At 35.7% G+C, this 20,339-nt stretch overlaps 2 protein-coding genes across 2 annotated transcripts; both read left to right on the top strand.

The window, feature by feature from the left end:
- Positions 1–4,439: 4,439 nt before the first annotated feature.
- On the top strand, positions 4,440–6,831 carry GCK72_012544 (uncharacterized protein; the record flags this gene model as incomplete). The annotated part of the gene is made up of 2 exons (XM_053729202.1): positions 4,440–4,625; positions 6,643–6,831. 2 exons carry the CDS (start codon positions 4,440–4,442, stop codon positions 6,829–6,831), a joined length of 375 nt encoding a protein of 124 aa, XP_053583974.1.
- A 6,810-nt stretch (positions 6,832–13,641) lies between these two features.
- GCK72_012543 (uncharacterized protein) lies at positions 13,642–14,056 on the top strand (the record flags this gene model as incomplete). Its single annotated transcript, XM_053729201.1, has 2 exons — positions 13,642–13,805; positions 13,852–14,056. The coding sequence occupies 2 exons, from the start codon at positions 13,642–13,644 to the stop codon at positions 14,054–14,056; spliced, it is 369 nt and encodes a 122-aa protein (XP_053583973.1).
- Between the last annotated feature and the right edge of the window lie 6,283 nt (positions 14,057–20,339).

Here is a 20,339-nt window from a genome sequence, read left to right as displayed (position 1 = left end):
TCACTGATCCAAACGACAGTTTGTGGTGTGAAGAATTCTAAAACTGCGCCAATGAGAACGCTCCTGCTCTTGTTCGACCGAATCACGTGCTTGGGAACAGATGAACACATTTACTCGGAAAAATATTTCACCCACAAGACTTTTTTAGGCAGGAATTGGCACCAGAACCCGTTAAGGTTGATTGGGTGCCAAGAGCCACTCAACTTACAGTCAACCCACATTTTTTTTGGAAATGTCAGGGAAACGAGGTCAGACTGACAAAAAACGGTTTTTGCAACCATTTCGAAATTAATTTGTAAGACGTTGACCCAAAAAAGGAGTTCTTCCAAGTGGAACGATACTTTTGTGGAATCGTCAAAATCGAATTTTTCGATTTTCTCAAATCTGGGTCAAGGGGTAGAAATAAAAACACCCGGATCCGAATTCTATTTTGATATGAAGTATTTTTCATGTGGACACCTTTTTATAAAAATTAAGGTGAGCACCGTTTTTTGAAAAAAAGAGGGGTGGAACGATACTTTTGTGGAGTAGTGTATTTTTGAAACTGTAGTGTATTATACTTAAAGCTACCTCCGAATGTATTATTGATATGTTCATTATTGTGAGCAGAACGAGATTCACTACTAATAAGCATTTCATTTTTCACTGTTTCCAAAACAAGTGATCACTCAATTCTTTTGTTTGATGAATTTCTTCTTCGTTTCACGTATAATGTATTTTGTGAAAACTTGTAACATGAGAATTGAATTGTGATGAAAAATTGATATCAACTTATTTGTTTCTAGATCTCTATAAATGAAAGCATCACTCTGTGACGGCTTTACATTTATAATTAGGTAAGTGTCATTTACCTATATACTGCAATTAAAACCATATCTCCATTTCACAAAGTATACATTTCTATAACCACCCCAGTTGTGTCAGTTTCGAAACTGTCAAAAATTATCATGTTTCATAAATCTTTTGAATAGATAAATACAATTCATGTTTTGATGCATCGATCTTAATGCTGGGAAACTGAATTAGTACTTCTTTTTCACTATGAAAACGTGTGCTTTCTAGAAACCTGGAGAGATGTATGTGTTTTTTAAACAGTGAGTCAAATTAATAATTGCAGTATATAGGTAAATGACACTTACCTAATTATAAATGTAAAGCCGTCACAGAGTGATGCTTTCATTTATAGAGATCTAGAAACAAATAAGTTGATATCAATTTTTCATCACAATTCAATTCTCATGTTACAAGTTTTCACAAAATACATTATACGTGAAACGAAGAAGAAATTCATCAAACAAAAGAATTGAGTGATCACTTGTTTTGGAAACAGTGAAAAATGAAATGCTTATTAGTAGTGAATCTCGTTCTGCTCACAATAATGAACATATCAATAATACATTCGGAGGTAGCTTTAAGTATAATACACTACAGTTTCAAAAATACACTACTCCACAAAAGTATCGTTCCACCCCTCTTTTTTTCAAAAAACGGTGCTCACCTTAATTTTTATAAAAAGGTGTCCACATGAAAAATACTTCATATCAAAATAGAATTCGGATCCGGGTGTTTTTATTTCTACCCCTTGACCCAGATTTGAGAAAATCGAAAAATTCGATTTTGACGATTCCACAAAAGTATCGTTCCACTTGGAAGAACTCCTTTTTTGGGTCAACGTCTTACAAATTAATTTCGAAATGGTTGCAAAAACCGTTTTTTGTCAGTCTGACCTCGTTTCCCTGACATTTCCAAAAAAAATGTGGGTTGACTGTAAGTTGAGTGGCTCTTGGCACCCAATCAACCTTAACGGGTTCTGGTGCCAATTCCTGCCTAAAAAAGTCTTGTGGGTGAAATATTTTTCCGAGTAAATGTGTTCATCTGTTCCCAAGCACGTGATTCGGTCGAACAAGAGCAGGAGCGTTCTCATTGGCGCAGTTTTAGAATTCTTCACACCACAAACTGTCGTTTGGATCAGTGAAATTACCCATCTTCTAGCTCATATCTGGATGAAGAGAACGGAGCTGGAAAAGACCGTCAATTTATTGTTAAAAAAGGTTTTGACCGTGAAATTTCAAAAAAAAAAAATGACGCGCGTCAGCCACATAAACAATTGTGGATTCAGATTGTGGATTCTTTCAAAAGTGTTGAAACTTCAAAATCGTTTTCATATCGTTTTACATATTTTTTGTTTTTTTTGAGTGATTTTAAAGCTTTGTTTCCTATAAATTGAGATTTATATTCCAGAGATGACTCCTCGGAAGTCTTTGATGGAATTTGAAAAAGGCCAAATTAAACTTTTGATGAACCAAGGCGTTTCAATTCGTCAAATTGCTAAGGCTATCGGTAGAAGTCAAACAATCGTCACCTCCTTTGTGAAGGAAAACTTTTGAAGAACCAAGGTACTTCAATCATTATTGCTGCACGGAAAGAAGTCAACCAACAGTTATTGAATACCTCCACCTCTCAATGGGCTCCAGAATGTTCCAACTGATTCACCGCTCTGGTGGACCAACAGCACACGGACGGTTTCTCATTTTCTTTATCTCTGTTGTCTGATATTAATTTGTTTGAAAATGCTTATTTGGTGTCATAAACTTGTATTCTATGAAATAATCTCACCCAGAAGACTTTTTTAGGCAGGAATTGGCACCAGAAGCCGTTAAAGTTGATTGGGTGCCAAGAGCCACTCAACTTACAGTCAACCCACATTTTTTCTGGAAATGTCAGGGAAACGAGGTCAGACTGACAAAAAACGGTTTTTGCAACCATTTCGAAATTAATTTGTAAGACGTTGACCCAAAAAAGGAGTTCTTCCAAGTGGAACGATACTTTTGTGGAATCGTCAAAATCGAATTTTTCGATTTTCTCAAATCTGGGTCAAGGGGTAGAAATAAAAACACCCGGATCCGAATTCTATTTTGATATGAAGTATTTTTCATGTGGACACCTTTTTATAAAAATTAAGGTGAGCACCGTTTTTTGAAAAAAAGAGGGGTGGAACGATACTTTTGTGGAGTAGTGTATTTTTGAAACTGTTCTGATCTTCTAATTTTCAAATAACTATTTTGATATCAGTTCGTCAAGTCAATAAAATCATACTTGCAAAATTCCGGGCCGGGCCGGGCCGAGAAAGTGTCGGCCCGGCCCGGCCCGGTCGGCCCGGATTTGAATTTTTGAATTTTTTTCTCTAGAATTTTTTTTTCAATAATTTTTTTGTCTGAAAATTTTCCAAATTTTTTCTCAAGAATATCAAAAAATCAGTTTTAAGCGAGTTATGAGACCTCAAAATTCCGAAAATCGCTCCCCGTCGTCATTTTTTCAGTACATTTCAATAGAAATTCTCCTCGTCTGAACGTGAAATGCATTCATAAATGTTCATTTTTCGAATTTTTTCTTGAGAATTTTTGAAAATATTGCTTTCACGTGTACGACAAGGAGAATTTCTATTGAAGTGTAATGAAAAAGTGCACGACTAGCATAGATTTTTGGCATTTTGAGGTCTCATAAATCGCATTAGACGCATTTTCAGACATGACACCAAAAGAAATGTATCTTTTCCCTGGCTTTCTGAATCGATTCATATCAAAAATCCTAAGTTTAGGAGTAGTTGTGTCCCCCTTTAAAATTTTTTCCAAAAAAATCGGGAAAATTTCGAAAAAAAAATTGAATTTTTTTTAGTACTGAAAACCCGGGCCGAACCGGGCCGGGCCGGGCCGGAGAAATTCTGATTTCGGCCCGGCCCGGCCCGGCCCGTTGCAACTCTGAATAAAATTACACGAAAAAATGATACACTCGGTATTAGTCCGACTTCCAAACCGTGCAATTTTAAACAACGTGAAACAGGAAATTTATGTCGCTGTAGTACATTACACCATGCCAGATGCTAATTTCAGTTTCTTTTCATAAAAACATTGGGGTATAATCAGCATCGCCGGAATCGAGTAGTTTTCGAAAGCCTGTATTTGTAAACTCTTTGAAACATGAAATTGTTTGAGCTCTGAAAAAAATAAGTTATTTTTCCATAAAGCTCCAAATTCACTTGCAAAAAGGAAACACCATTAGACATACGGTGGGGAGTACAAAACCATTGCTCCGTTGTTTCGTACACTTGTAATTTTTCTCAAAACAATTACCAGTTTCCAAAAACCGTCCAGTAGTTCAAGGTTCAAAGTGCAAACAAATCAATAAATCATTCGCTGTTTCCGAACAGGGCCATCAAACCACCCGCTTCTATACAACATTACGGCCAATATAAATTGAAACCTATAAAATATTTGCACAGTTTCTTTCCGGTTTCATCTTTGTTTCTTCCGTTGGAACATTTTCCTGTTTTTCATTCGATATTCATTTACAAAACTCATTCAGTAGCTCATTTCAGAACCAAGTTTCATTTCAAACTACTGGGAGCCGCTTTCCTCTTGTCATCCTTATTCTGTCTAACTATGGCGGGAAACTTTGACGATTCCTCGTGTAAGTCTTCTGAAGAATATGGTGGCGGTAAGCACAAACATCGTCATCACAAGCACCGTCCAAAGCCTCCAAGGCCACCACCACGTCCACCGGCAAGACCAAAGTGTGAGCAAGGATGGTACACATCGTATCGGCCGCAGGGGATATGGTGTTTGAGGGTTAGTGAATGTAGCTGATGGAAATTCTGAATTTTATTTTCGTAGCGCAGGTTGAACAATCGCGTTTTCATGATACGAAATATGTACTATCATGATACGAAATATGTACTAAGATGTCGTGAAAAAGTAAATATTTCAAATCAAGGATTCATTCCTTATTACTCAGTCATTACTTTTTCAAATGTATGTACTCTTGGAAACGGGAACAATGCACTGACAAGGGAAGTCTTTGGAGACGCAACTTTCTATAATTTTGGTTAAAGGAACTTTCGACTACGTGGAGTCCATTTCTGCTATCAAAACCGGCTGAATATCTTTGCGAACCGAGTTATGAGCCCGGTGGGAAAAGCTATTTGCCGATTCGGAATTACGTGTGAAAAAGTTCAACTCTATAAAACGTTTGAGATCTCATAACTCGGATCGCAGATGGACTCCTCGTGGTCGACAGTACCTATAACCAAATTTATAGATAGTTTCAAAGCCGCGTCTTTAAATACGTCCCTTGTGAGCATACTTGCAAAATATCGGCCCGGGCCGGGCCGACGGGCCGGGCCGGTAGAGAAAGTTGCCGGCCCGGCCCGGCCCGGTCGGCTCGGAGTCAAAAAATGAGCACAATTTTTTCACAAAATTTTTCGAAATTTTGTGAAATTTTTATCAAAAATAGTCAAAAATCCTATGTAAACTTGAAAACGTCTTTTTATTAAAAGATAACAAATAATAATAGTTAAAATAAACGATTTTCGAATAGATCCCTTGTTTGAATTTCTATTTTAACAATTCAGCGAAACAGTACAAGTTCATTTGTATTATTTTCTGCACCTCGGTAACCGCGGAAAAGAGTTACGAAGAATAGAGACGGATTTTTGAAGTATCATAATTTTTCTTGTGTTGAAACAAGTATTATTACTCGAGTAATAATGCGGCCGCCAATCTTGTGTGTTTCACCTGGTATCTATCGTGTAAGGTCTTTGCTTCTTACTTTCGAAACTTCTTTTAAAGCAAGAAACAAGAAAAGGAAATACAGTAAATGAAGGAAATTCACGTTTAAAAGGATAACGGACACGGACATATTAAACTCTCAACTCTTAATTTCCACGTACCTCGCGTGCGTATTCAATAAATAAATAAATAAATAAATAAATTGTTGATTTGAGGCGTGACGTTGTTAACTAACGTCCTGATATAGATGCTAGCTAAACGCATACGTATTATTTGGTACTTAGAATCAGCAGGTGATATTATTTCTCAAGAAATTTTTCAAGGCTCTCATTCAATCAACTACCATGGAGGACACTGCTACGTTTGACCCCTCCAGCGCCAGGGCGTGGGTAACTGTACTATGTTATCTATTTTTCGAATTTTCCATTATTTTAACAATTATACTTTTAATAGTTGTCTTCCCGTTGTTTCTTTTAGTTTTCAAAATCAATAAGAAACGAGATGAATCGGTTAGTTTGGTGGCATAGAAAAAACGAATGTTAATTTTCAGACATCTGTCTTTCCTATAATTAGCCACTTTCACAAAACTATAATTTTATTTTACTTGTTTCTGCTTCCAACAATGCCATGTGCCGTCTGTTACATTGTTTCAGAAAGCAAAACTAATCTCAAGTATGTATGATCAGAAAAAAAACGCTCCTAAGAAAATTTTGACAGAAAACATCCGGTCGGCTCTAAAGCAACACTACAAGCCGATGTACTGATGATTGCTCTAATAGGTCTTGTGATTTATACAAATGTCCATTACATCATGCTCTCGTTGTTGGCTATTCAACGATTCTTATTATATTTTTATCCGGCGTCTGCGGAGATTCTCAACTGGAAACAATCTACAACAAGCACCGTTTGGGATTGCATTTTTCTATTTTGCTGTTTTTTACCCATCGGATTCTGGTTAATTTGTGTGATCGTAATTTTTCCTGCGAGTTCATTTGAAATAAGAGAAAGAAGTTATTCGTTTTATATTGTACTGAGAACGGAACATATGAACATATCCAGAAATTTTCCATTTTTTCAGATCTTTTACATTGCGATCAACATAATACTCTTCGCCTCCGCTGCTTTGTATATTCCAATTTTCATAAGCATTCGAAAGTTGGGAGCCCTACCTTCAATAATAGAGTTTAAGCCACATAAATATGTGCTCTATCAGACAATGGCAGTTGTTTCGAGTAAAATTGTAAGGTTCCATGGTTATTCTCTTTGACGGTCACAGATTTTAGCTGCACGTTACCTGCTATATTGTATATTGTTATTGTTTCCAAAAGTATACGGAGATCGTAAGTTGTCTGATTACAACAATCATTGGCATATTCGAATTTCAAAATATTAATGCTCACCTTCTTCTGTTTATTTGATATTATATCAATACCATTGATAGTTCAACTGTCTTATCTGTTTTGCAACAAACGGAATGTTTCAACTTTGAGAAGACAATTGACGCTCAAAAACTTGTGGTCCAGAATTATTAAATCCTCCATCAATCAGATTCATCCCGATGCATCTCAGACGATATGAAAATAATTGTTTCAATAATTTGATTCAAAATATAATCTGATGAATAAATGAAAAATCGACACGCTTTGAAGCAAGGCTGTCCCACGGCCGGCCGAGGTAGGGCCTCGGCCTCGGTCGGTCGCGAGAGGAAAAAAATGAAAAAGCCGCAGCCGGCCGTTTTTTTTTCAATGTTGCAAAACTTTGTCGTTTTTGAAAAAAATTGTGTTGGTTTTTTGTTTTCTGGTACCAATCTGACAACCAGGGTTCGATCCCCACTCGTGCCAAAACTATTTTTGTTTTTTGTTTTTGACTTTTTGGTACCAATCTAACAATCAGGGTTCGACCCCACTGGTGTCAAAGCAGTTTTTCATTTTTTTTTGTTTTTGGTACCAATCTGAAGACCAAAGTTGCCTTTTCGGAGAAGGACTGTTCTGAAAAAAGACACTTGTAACCTAGAACAGGTTTAAAAATGTTTTCTTGGTTCTGAAATGGCTTCAGATTGGTACCAAAAAGCAAAAAATAAAATGAAAAAAGGTTTGACACCGGAGGGGTCGAACCCTGGTGATCAGATTGGTAGGAAAAAATCAAAAACAAAAAACAAAAAAATTTTGGCACGAGTGGGGGTCGAACCCTGATTGTCAGATTGGTACCAAAAAGTCAAAAACAAAAAACAAAAAAGTTTTGCCGCGAGTGGGGGTCGAACCCCGGTTGTTAGATTGGTACCAAAAAGTCAAAAGCATATCAAGTCATGTTTTCAGTTGATATGCTAGAAAGCCGCAGCCGGCCGCGGCTTTTTTTATTTTATTTTTTATTTTTTTCAACAGCCTTGCTTTGAAGGTGAACTCATTAATGCATTGATGAATAACAGTGACTTCAAATTAAAAAATATGAAATTTGGTTTTGAAATTGGGCTCTGAATTATTCCTTAATATTAAACCAACAAAAAAATTGCGTTCATAAATCTTTCAGAGTAAATGGTCCACCGGAACTGAGAAAAATTGTGGGAAAAAAGAGAAACGCTTTATCATTACGGGAGTAGAGTGATTGACTGATCATATTATCTGTTAAAACAATTAATCCAAATCCTAAAACTTATTACTTACAAAGTTACAATCAGCCATTGAATAAAATTAGTGTTCTAGAACCACTAACTGAACGGGATCTTTGAAATGCCTTTTCTAGGTTTTCAAGGATTTAAGATTTTTTCTAAGTAAACTGAAACTTTTTGAAGTACTAAGTCATTTTATTAGGCCAACTAAAAATAACTTTTCTTTCAAAACTTTTTAGCGCAGCAATGTTTCTACAATTATGTTTCGCCGTAATTCCGGCTCTGTTCCAAAATCGGAGGCCCATAAAATAATCGGAGGCCCGTAGCAGAATCGGAGGCCCATGGCAGAATCGGAGGCCCATGGTAGATAGAGAATGTCATCGTTTATAAATGATGAAAAACTCCCTTATAAGCAGCTGAAGTAGTGCAGAAGTCTGAAAACCATGTTGTAATTACATGATGCGCAAAGCTGATTTTTTTTTCCATTCATTGCTAATTAAAACAGATCTTTTTTAACACATTTATTTAATCAATAACGTATATACAATTATTTACATGAAAAGAAATAATACATATTATACAAGTAAAAATACAATTATATACATGAAGTTATTCAGGTGTTTTAAAAAAAGAGTACTCGGTTACATCTACAAACCCTATTACACGAAATTGAGTACCTAATTTGAAGTCCATGCGATGAGAATAAAATTTGTTCCAGTAATCGTTTAAAACTATCTGAAATTATAAGGATAATATCAGATTATAAAATAAAACCAACCTCATAACCGTTCTCCCGAATGTGAATATTAAATCTAAACAAAGATAATTTACTAATAACCAACTTTCTTCTTTCTTCTATATCGAACAACCCGTTTTGGACTACTTTTGCTACTACTTGGATCTCGGAGCCTATCTCTAATTCTACCTCCTTAATAAATGTGCTGCTAGTTTTTTCGTTATCCTGGGGCAAAACCACTACCTAAAAAAACAAACTACGAGAGTTAAACCTACTAAAACTCCTAGTTATACAACTAAAAAACCACAAAGTAAACTCACTACTACTACTTAGAATTCCATAATTCATAGCCCCACTAACCCGCCCACAAGATCAAGACATGTTACAACAGGTCGCCCCACAACGACAAAGAAAACGAAAACATCCTCTTCGGGTTTCAAATCCCTTACAACTCCGAAGCCTCCAAAACTTCCAAAGATGCCCAAGGCACCCAAAGTCCAAACTGGCAAAGGCGGATAGTTGCTTCCCATTTTTTCCTTTAACAATTATTCACATAAATATTCGGGTAAATAAATGTGTTAAAAAAGATCTGTTATAATTAGCAATGAATGGAAAAAATCAACTTTGCGCATCATGTAGTTGGTAGCATGGTTTTCAGACTTCTGCACTACTTCAGCTGCTTATAAGGGAGTTTTTCATCATTTATAAACGATGACATTCTCTATCTACCATGGGCCTCCGATTCTGCCATGGGCCTCCGATTTTTTTATGGGCCTCCGATTTTGGAACAGAGCCGTAATTCCCTTGGAGAATTATCGATTTTTTTTCGTTTCTCAATTGTTGATTCGAGGCGTGACGTTGTTAACTAACGTCCTGATATAAATGTTTGCTAAACGCATACGTATTATTTGGTACTTAGAATCAGGTAGAGTGAGCAGGTGATATTATTTCTCAAGAAATTTTTCAAGGCTCTCTTTCATTCTACTAGGCATGGTGAACCCTATTACTATTGACCCCCATACCGTCAGGGGCGTTGTAACTGTAATATTTCTTCTTCTTTTCGTATTAGCAATTACTTTTACAATTATACTTTTAATAGTTGTATTTCCATTGTTTCTTTTAGTTTTCAAAATCAATAAGAAACGAGATGAATCGGTTAGTTTGGTGTACTACAGCAATTTTTGTGAGAACGAATATTCATTTTCAGACATCTGTCTTTCCTATAATTAGTCACTTTCACAAAACTATAATTATATTTTACTTGTTTCTGCTTCTAACAATCTGTTGTCTCGTCTATTACATTGTTTCGCCAATCAAATCAAGTTTCCTGTATGTATGATCAGAAAAAAAACGCTCCTAAGAAAATGTTGACAGAAAACATTCGGTCGGCGCTAAAGCAACACTACAAGCCGATGTACTGTTGATTGCTCTAATAGGTCTTGTGATTTATACAAATGTCCATTACATCATGCTCTCGTTGTTGGCTATTCAACGATTCTTATTATATTTTTATCCGGCGTCTGCGAAGATTCTCAACTGGAAACAATCTACAACAAGCACAGTTTGGGATTGCATTTTTCTATTTTGCTGTTTTATACCAGTCGGATTTTTCTTAATCTATATGATCTTAATGCGAATGAACCCTGCGAGTTCATTTGAAACATTAGCAATTGCCGAAATAAGAGAAACAAGTTATTCGTTTTATATTGTACTGAAAACGGGACATATGAACATATCCAGAAATATATTATTTTTTTCAGATCTTTTACATTGCGATCAACGAAACTCTTCGCCTCCGCTGCTTTGTATATTCCAATTTTTATAAGCATTCGACAGTTGGGAGCCCTACCTTCAATAATAGAGTTTAAGCCACATAAATATGTGCTCTATCAGACAATGGCAGTTGTTTCGAGTAAAATTGTAAGGTTCCATGGTTATTCTCTTTGACGGTAACAGATTTTAGCTACATGTTACCTGCTATATTATATTTTTTTGTATGCGCATTGATGATGTGGAGGTAAGTTGTCTGATTACAACAATCATTGGCATCTTCGAATTTCAAAATATTAAGCTGTTCATATTCTTCTGTGGATTTGATATTATATCAATACCATTGATAGTTCAACTGTCTTATCTATTTTGCAACAAACGGAATGTTTCAACTTTGAGAAGACAATTGACCCTCAAAAACTTGTGGTCCCGAATTTTCAAATCGTCCATCAATCAGATTCACCCAGAAGCATCCAGGACAATTTGAAAATAATTGTTTCAATAATTTTATTAAAAATATGTTCTGATAAATAAATCGAAAATCGTCACGCTTTGAAGGAGTAAGTATCACATTTTCGAGTTTACATCTGACGCTGTTTTTTTCTAATTCGGAAAATCATGAAAAATATTCCGTATTGAAATCATGTTGAAAGTTTTTGTAATTTTATCAGTAATAGTTTTTTAGTAGTTCGGCAAGAAATTTAAAATTTGAGAATTATAAGTTTCTTCGGGAAAACATTTACATCCGATCTTTAATAAAATAGTTAACTGAAACTGTAGATGTAAGTTTCAAAAAGACTGTTTCAACACTATAAACTTTGGAGTTGATGTCAGATTCAACCAATCCATTCAGTAAATTACTTCGCTACTATCAGTTTCACATTTTTTGTGAAACAAATCCAAATATACTTTGAGTGTTTGTCTGAGCGATGCTTGTGGAAAAGAAACATTTGTCCTAACACATCTGGGTTAAAAAAGATTTTCTTTTCAATAATAACCTAATTCTTTAATGTTATTTAACAAAAACTAACATTTACAGAAATGCTCTGAAACTGTAGATCACAGAACTTACTTCGCAGTTGTAATAACACTGTAGTGCTAATAGGAACTACGCAAAACATCGAAATCAACCTCTGTTTCAGAAAAGTGAGCTCAGATTTGTTTATACGGTTTCGTGGAAGATTTTAATAAATGTTTTTTGACTGAAGAATTTATTTAAGGAGATAAAATAGGTGGGAAACGTTGTGACACTGAAGTAGTTGTGTTGGTCACCGATGAAACTATATTTCTGAATTTTTCAATGTTTCACTGTTAACAGTTAAATATTTGTATATTGGAATAAAACGTTTCGGCCGTTCTTTTTGTACTGTTAACAATTTCTTCCACTTTTGGTACTCTTCCAATACTGGTAATATCCGAAAAGAGACTGTTTCAATAATTCGACTTCACTTTACATTTTTTTCGTTCTTATCAATGCGAAATCGGAATTGAGCGAATTTGAGGACGATGTCAGACCTAATCATTTTAAATGAGTCCGAGCTGGAAAATGAGAATATACATTTGTGAGTGAGAAGCCTCCGACATTGACTAACCGAGTAACTTTCCATGTGTTTCAAGGCCTGAAAAGAACTGAAAATGATTGTTTCAGAATTCACAGTTCCAGTGATTCTTAAAAGTTTTATTAATTAAAGCCTTGTGTTCTTGTCATGGCAGTCGCCTCCAATAATAGTCTCATTAATAACAGAATCCTTACTCAATTCTTTAGATTTCAGCAGATCAATTAACCCTGTACAACATTTTGGTTGTAATCGAAAGATGTACGATTTCCTTATATTATTACTCACTGTTTCATTATATTTATTTTTGGAGTGTATCACATTGCAAATTGTTCGTCCCTTCATTTTTTATTTTAGGAAAAATTTCCTGTTTTTTTTGTTTGAAAATTATGAAACTCAACTTTGAGATCACTGAGCAAAACCACGGTCCGTTTAGCACTTTTAGAAGTCTGAAACGAAGGTGGTACAATACAAATTTGAATTTGTCGCGATCATTTCATCGGTATCAGAATGCGGCTCTATCACTGATTTTGAATGAAAATAGTATAAATACCCCCGATTTCTAACATAAGTTTCACATTTTTTGTCATGAATTGTTTCACTGACTCCATGGTGTATTAGTGCTGAGTTCCTATTGGCAATAAGTAATGGATTCGGTTTCAACACCAACAGAATTCCGTGACTTTAGAAAATAGTTTGATCATTACCTCGTATTTGCTTCAATACACCAGATGAGAATACGTACAGTTTTATTTTGGATGAGCAGATGTGCACCGTCATACATTGAATCCCGTCCCTCTCTAATTGTTAGACCAACAAAAATGATTTACAACTTTTGCACAGCTGTCTATTATTTCTCAATTTGCCCCACTCCGACCCCTTAATATTGGTAACAGACTTTCCTAATATCCATGAGAACGCCAACACAGACTGCACAAGCCTCGCCCACTTTTCCTAGAGCAAGATGGGCGTGGTTTAGTATTGGGAGACATCTTTCCTCCCATTTCTCATTCATTCCAAGATTTGCCTCCCGGACATGGCAGTCGACAATCGGCTATTTGATTTTTATTGAATCACTTTGTTACTTTTATTCCTTTTGCTGGTATTTACCGTTTTGGAGCTCATGAAAATTCTCCACCACCAAAAAAAGATCATGTCGAGAACAATGGCCCCACAAAAGTGAGTTCATATTATTTATCCGGATTCAGGGGTATAAATGGAGGCCAAAACCGAAATAAGACATCGTTTCCTAGATTCAGCCACTCTTCCTTTTTTTTTTTGGTTTAGCTCTTTTAGTTTAGTTATTTTTAGCTCTTTTAGTTTAGTTCTTTTTTTAGTTTTTGGATTTTTTAATTTAGATTCTTATAGACCCATTCATTTAGTTCTTTTATAGTAACTTTTTTTCCAGCAATGGATCTTAACAATGTTCTAAATTTTGTTGTGGAGGATTGGAGGCGTGGGGAACTAGGCGCCATAAATGACACCCTCCGGGGACTAGGGCCTCGGACCTTTGAGGTCCCGGCGCGGGGTGGTGAGACCACCATCCGAGGGGTCCTGCAAGTGGCAAGCCACAAGTGAGTTTACTTATGTTTTATCCATATCTATAGTTTTATCGTTCAGCGCATTCATGACCATGGGCCCAATGTGTCACCGCATAACTGTGGCGACGCATTTCCTCCGGGTGCATGGCATCTGGATCCTCCGCGGCGACGGAGGATCCGGGGTCCATGTACCCGGTGGAAGTGGCTATGGTAGCCCCATAAGCCACCACACCACACTCCACCACACCAACACGACTCCACTTGATCTACCACCCTCCACTTGATCTACCACCCGCCAGCCACAAAGTAAGTTGTTAGATAGATAGAGAAAATAATATTTTACAAATATACATATTTTCAGCAGCCTTACCTCCTCCAATGATTCAACAATACCCTCCGTGGTTCCTTCAGGCGCATACATCTTTCTTTTGTTGTAATTGTTTCTTAATAGTTATTTAATTGTTATTTTCATAATTGTTTTTATAATAAAATTATTGTGGTGGCAAGAAAATTGTGTTTCTTTCTTTCAGGTGTAAAGAAATTTGGTGGGAAATTTGAAAAAGAAATTTGAAAAAGCTCAGCGGGAAAGTTTGGAAGGACGCCGGAAAGTTTATAGATGGAAGGGGATATCGGAGTGTCGTTGCCTCATTTTCAAAAATTCAAATCGCTTTTACAACTTTCTTCATCATATTGTAGGACGCAGAGCAGAGTTGTACGGAATGCGATTTTTCAGTTTCTGGAATCCGGAATCCGGAACCGGAATGAGATTTTAGATTTTCCTGAATACGGAATCCGAAACCGGAATGACGAAAAAACCCGGAATTCCGGAATTTCGGAATCCGAAATGATTCGATAAATTTGCAAGGCCAAGTAATTTTTTCGAGTGGTTTTAATGATATATAAAGTTTATTTTTAAAATTTAATTTTTAAAATTTAAACTTCAGGATTCCGGAAAAAAATTCAAAAAACCGGAATCCGGAATCGGAATGAAAATTTTCAATATCCGGAATCCGGAATCGGAATGAAAATTTTCAATTTCCGGAATCCGGAATTGGAATGAAAATTTTCAATTTCCGGAATCCGGAATTTCCGGACAACAATGATGCAGTGCAAAAAATAAACACAAGAAAACATGAAATCTTTATTTTCTGACATACTGAATATGTTTATCAGTCATTAAAATAATATGTCTTTTGTATGGCTCTTTTTTTAGTTGATTCTCGAAGGGCAAAGTTGTAAAAGCAATTTGAATTTTTGAAAACGAGGCAACGACACTCCGATATCCCCTTCCATCCATAAACCTTCCGGCGTCCTTCCAAACTTTCCCGCTGAGAGGAATTTTGAAAAAAATAGAAAAGAATTTGAATTTGAAATTTGCCGGGAAATTTGAAAAAATAGAAAAGAATTTGAATTTTAAATTTTTGTACAAAAATAAGACTTTTTGACTGCGGCGTAAAAAGACTTCTTTTTCTGGAAAGTGGTCCCGTTTTTTCCGCTGGGGGATTCCCGTTTTTTTTCTGCGGTGGGTGGCGAGATAGTGTGTAAAAAGAGGAGGGTGTGCCCGTTTTTTGTTGTTAGGGCCCCCCCCCCCCCTCCCGTATTCTTATCCCCAAACTACTACTTTTTCCTTCTGCAAAATTACAGTCGTGAAGCATGCTTACCTGAAAAACCACTTGTTTCATCCAAAAGAGATTTTAAGAGAAAACTGTTTGTTGAAGTGCTGCAAATCCAGTCATCAATTTGTCCCTCTTGTTTTATAGAAACTTGTAGTCCGTCAACAAAAAAATTGAATAATTGAATAATTGCATTGTATGTATTACCGTGAAATAGATGTTATGAAGCAGTAAATATAGAATTTCCAATTAAAAATTGTAGTAGTTTCAAAAAATGATTCAATTGGTTAAGCAGTCTGTGAATCAAATTCTATTGGAACACTGGATTTCACCACATGTTTCAATAGTTTTCAACTTGATAATCACCAGTTCTGCCTTAATATCATTATTATCAGAAGGGTTTGATTTCAAACAATGACTGTAACGTAGAAACGGATCAGCGCAAAAGACACGATTGATATGTTTAATGTTACATTGATGTTTCTCCCGGGAAATTGAAACGAATATCAATCAGGGAATGGATCAACACAAGATACTTATTACCAAACTTGTCACGGTCCGAAATAGGAATTTTTCGCGGCTGTTCCCTGAACATCCGCATTTGCCGAGTAGACCAGATACGGGACGTGGAGAGAAATTAAGTCGTAGATATCCTAAACGAGAAGAGTCAACGGGAAAAAAATGGCCAAGTAAACTTACGCCAGTGGACCTGTAATCATAGTCAAAGATACAAATTCCATGGGTTACTGTAGCCAATTCATACACTTAAAATTAATACACAAGTCATAAAATTCTTTTCTTATGGTGATTTGTATTTTGAGATAGAAGCATTTTAAAAGGAAATTCATAGGTAAGAAAACGCGCTAAAACTGAAATTTTACAAAGTTTTACGGTTTCAAATATGGGTTTGTTTATTCGTTTTAGTTTTTGCAAAGACTCTAAAATAACTATTATCGGAATAAAAAAGTTCCGACATTTTTTACCGACGCGCAAGGTTCGCGCCACTGATCTCCGGGAACGCCCAATCATCATAAACATTTCTTCTGCAAGATCAGGGCACAGTTTAATTGATTTCGCGGGTTAAGTTTTGTTTAAAAATACCACTTTCTAAATAAAATTTGACCTATTTCCTTTAAAATTTCATTTCCACCATGAAGTTTGAAGAAAAAATATCAGATTTTAAAGGAAATAGGTCAAATTTTATTTAGAAAGTGGTATTTTTAAACAAAACTTAACCCGCGAAATCAATTAAACTGTGCCCTGATCTTGCAGAAGAAATGTTTATGATGATTGGGCGTTCCCGGAGATCAGTGGCGCGAACCTTGCGCGTCGGTAAAAAATGTCGGAACTTTTTTATTCCGATAATAAATGTTGTTCAACAAAAACTAACTTTTACAGGAATGCACTGAAACTATAAATAACAGTTTCGGTTTCAACACTATGACTTGCGTGTGAACGAGAACCAATCCTTTCGGTGAATGTTTACTGTTTCAGTGGTTTGAAATAATGTTTTTCTAGAATTGAACTTATTCCGCAGAGGGTTAACTTGTGAAAAGCCGAAAAAATTGTGTTTTATTAGCAGATTTCTTACAATTGCGCTCTTCCGAAATCCTCTTGAGAAAGACGTATTTTTCTCTGCGTCTCTAAAGTTTTCCACCTTATTTCCCTGAGTTTCAGTAGAGCGCTGTTGTAATAAAACTGTGGTGCTAATAAAAGCCTTGTAAAAACATCGAAACTCATGCGACCATTTCCACAAAAATAGTTAAAAAGTATACTTTCTGTTTCGGTGTTTGTGTATAGAAGTGTGAAACGAATGACTACAGTCTCGAACCCATACTTACCTCAAAAATAAACCTCCGTTTCAGAAAGCAGAGATTTGAATTTGACTTTCTTATTTATAGTTTAGTATAGCCAAACTTGGATGTTGTCATGTTTTTTCCAGTTTGTTAATCTGCTCCAGGCACATACATACCGTAAAAACTGTAATATAGGCGCATGCGGCTCTATTTTTCAACCTCCTTCTGAAAGTGCGCCTCTATTACAGGGGCGCCTCTATTTTTCAACCTGCTCGTCTGGCTATTTTTTAAACTTTTAAGTCATCAAATTTTCAACAAAACTAACATTTTCTCTGACAAAACTACACGAAACCCCCAAAATTTGCAGTATTTTGAACGAAAATGTGGTTTTATTCTGTTTTTTCAGGAACTTTGAAAAAGAATGGTTGAAAACCAGTAGAAATATTTCAAACGTATTGGGCTCCGCGACATTTCGTTACCAGTCATTTCGGCACCAGCCATTTCGGCACCAGTCATTTCGGCACCAGCCATTTCGGCACCAGTCATTTCGGCACCAGCCATTTCGGCACCAGTCATTTCGGCATCGTTGAAAAACGAGTAAAATTTTTCTCAAAAAGGAGGTGGTTTTAGGGTTTCAAAGGTCCGGGGTTCGACACCGGGTGTTTGGAAAAGTGTTTTATTTTTATTTTTGGCTTTTTGATACCAATCTAACAACCAGGGTTCGACCCCCACGGGTGGCAATTATTTTTTGAAAAACAGAAGAGGAAACAAACCCAACTGATGTTTCCAGCTGGTTTGCGAAGGGGAAACAGAATCCCTTTTTTGAATCACAGAAATTATTATACCTCTATTATATATTATTATTGTAACAGCATTTTTTTCCGATAAGGAACCAGGGCCGATCTGAAAGAAAGCATACTTGCAAATTCACGGCCCGGCCCGGCAAGGCCCGAAGGCCCGGGACGGTAGAGAATTTTCAAGGCCCGGGCCTTACCTATTTTTTACCAAATTTTTTGAAATTTTTTGAAATTTTTTGAAATTTTACATTAAAAATTTCAATTTTTTGATACATAACTAGCTTTTGATTGAATTCTGAAGTATAGAAAAACAAAAAACAAATTTTTTCAGCCGCTCCTTCGGGCCGGGACGGGCCGTGGAAATTCTCGTCACGGCCCGGCCCGTTGCAAGTATGAAAGAAAGGAATTTCATCAAATAAACTTTTACTAAAATGGAATCTTTTTCTTTCTTAAGGTTACATCGATGATTTTCAACCGGATGAAATTTTTTCAAAATGACACAATTTCACAATTTCGATAAGGTCTGAAAAAAACAGAAAACATTTGTTTCAGAACTCACCGTTTCAGTGATTTTTCAAATTTGTTTTATTTGAACACAGTTTTATTTTGTACACGACTAAAACGGCTCCATTCAATTCTTCCATCATTAATGACCGAAACCCTGCTCAATTCTTTCGGTTTCAACTTAGAAATTAATACCTGTCCAACATTTTGGTTCTGATCGCGAAAATACAATTTCTTTATTTCTAAACTATCTCACTGGTTTATTATATCCATTTCCATACCATTTTCTGATATATATTAGTTCACTACCCAATAGTTATGTTTTCTTTGCTCTGTTCTGTTTCTATGTTACTCTCATTGTGTGTAATCAAATATACTTCGATGAAAGTTCTGGAAAAATATCATGAAAATTTCATGAAAACCTCATGAAACTCATGTTTTTCCAGTTTAAAAATTACTGTTTAAAGTATGTATTCTTTTATAAATTCAATGTAAAAATTCCAATTATATATTATCTCGGCACAGTTCTTACAACTACGCTCCACCGAGTCTTTCAATTTCGCACACAATTTTCTTCGGTTTCGATAGAGCGCGGTTGTAAGAAGCGTGCCGTGCTAATAGAAATTTTTAATTAACTCAACACTAATTACTTTGCACTAATCATTTTGTCATCATATACTTACTGCATCAAAGCATCAATTTCAATGTAGTACATACAAGGCGATTATTTAATTTATTGTGTGTTACTATGACTTCATATACATAAAACATGAAAATAATTGATATCATGATTTGTAACAAGAATTAGGGCACATGAGAGAATTGAAGGCATTCAAACAAAATTACAACTGACTTCTCGTTAAATCTCTTTTCGGTGAAACAGGTGGATTTTTATGAAAGAATGTTTCTGGACTGCACTTTTGCAAACCCAGGTACAGAAATGGGAACGGTTCTTAAAGGAGGACTGAAGTCATATTTTTTTATTTCAGATTCTGATACTTCAGAAAATTCTGAGCAACTTTTATCATTGGAGCATGTGCTAAAAATCGCTCTTCCCGGCTCAAATTGAGCTTTCGTGGAAGAGTTTTCACACGCGAATTTTTGCCCCCGTGTAGTCCTCCTCTCGGACAAAGTTATTTCTTTTATTTCTCGATTTCTCGTTTTCTTGCTTTTTTCAACACATTTTCGTGTTTTTTCTTCTTTTTTTACGATATAAATTGAAAAAAACACAAAAATTTGTTGAAAAAAGCAAGAAAACGAAAAATCGAGAAATTAAAAGAAATAATTTTGTCCGAGAGGAGGACTACACGGGGGCAAAAATTCGCGTGTGAAAACTCTTCCACGAAAGCTCATTTTGAGCCGGGAAAACGCGAATTTAGGGCGTTTAGAGCGATTTTTAGCACATGCTCCAATGATGAAAGTTGCTCAGAATTTTCTGAAGTATCAGAATCTGAAATAAAAAAATATGACTTCAGTCCTCCTTTAATAGTAAACGGATACTCAATCATATTCAGTCTGAAATATATAGCTTCAAAAAGGCATGAACCAAATTAACATAAGATCAAAGCAAATCTAGTTTTTTGACTCACGGACAAAAGAATAAACTGCGACAGCAATTTTTTTCAGATTCACAATAGTCATTTTATGAATGGAAGATAAATTGAAAGGATTCGATCGAGAACTTCTGACTGAAACTCTAATGAAAATCAAAATTATTGACACTGTTAGATTAATTCTATTGGCTTGCAGAAATTAACCATAAAAGTGTTTGAAAAGCTTTCAACATTGTGATAAACAAATAATTTTTCAAACACCTTTGCAGTTTTTGAATATTAGTGAATTTTTATTAGTGAAATG

This window comes from Caenorhabditis remanei, chromosome IV, assembly GCF_010183535.1.
Source record: "Caenorhabditis remanei strain PX506 chromosome IV, whole genome shotgun sequence".
In the NCBI taxonomy this organism is placed as follows: Eukaryota; Metazoa; Nematoda; class Chromadorea; order Rhabditida; family Rhabditidae; genus Caenorhabditis; species Caenorhabditis remanei.
This window is presented reverse-complemented; position numbering and strand designations above follow the sequence as displayed.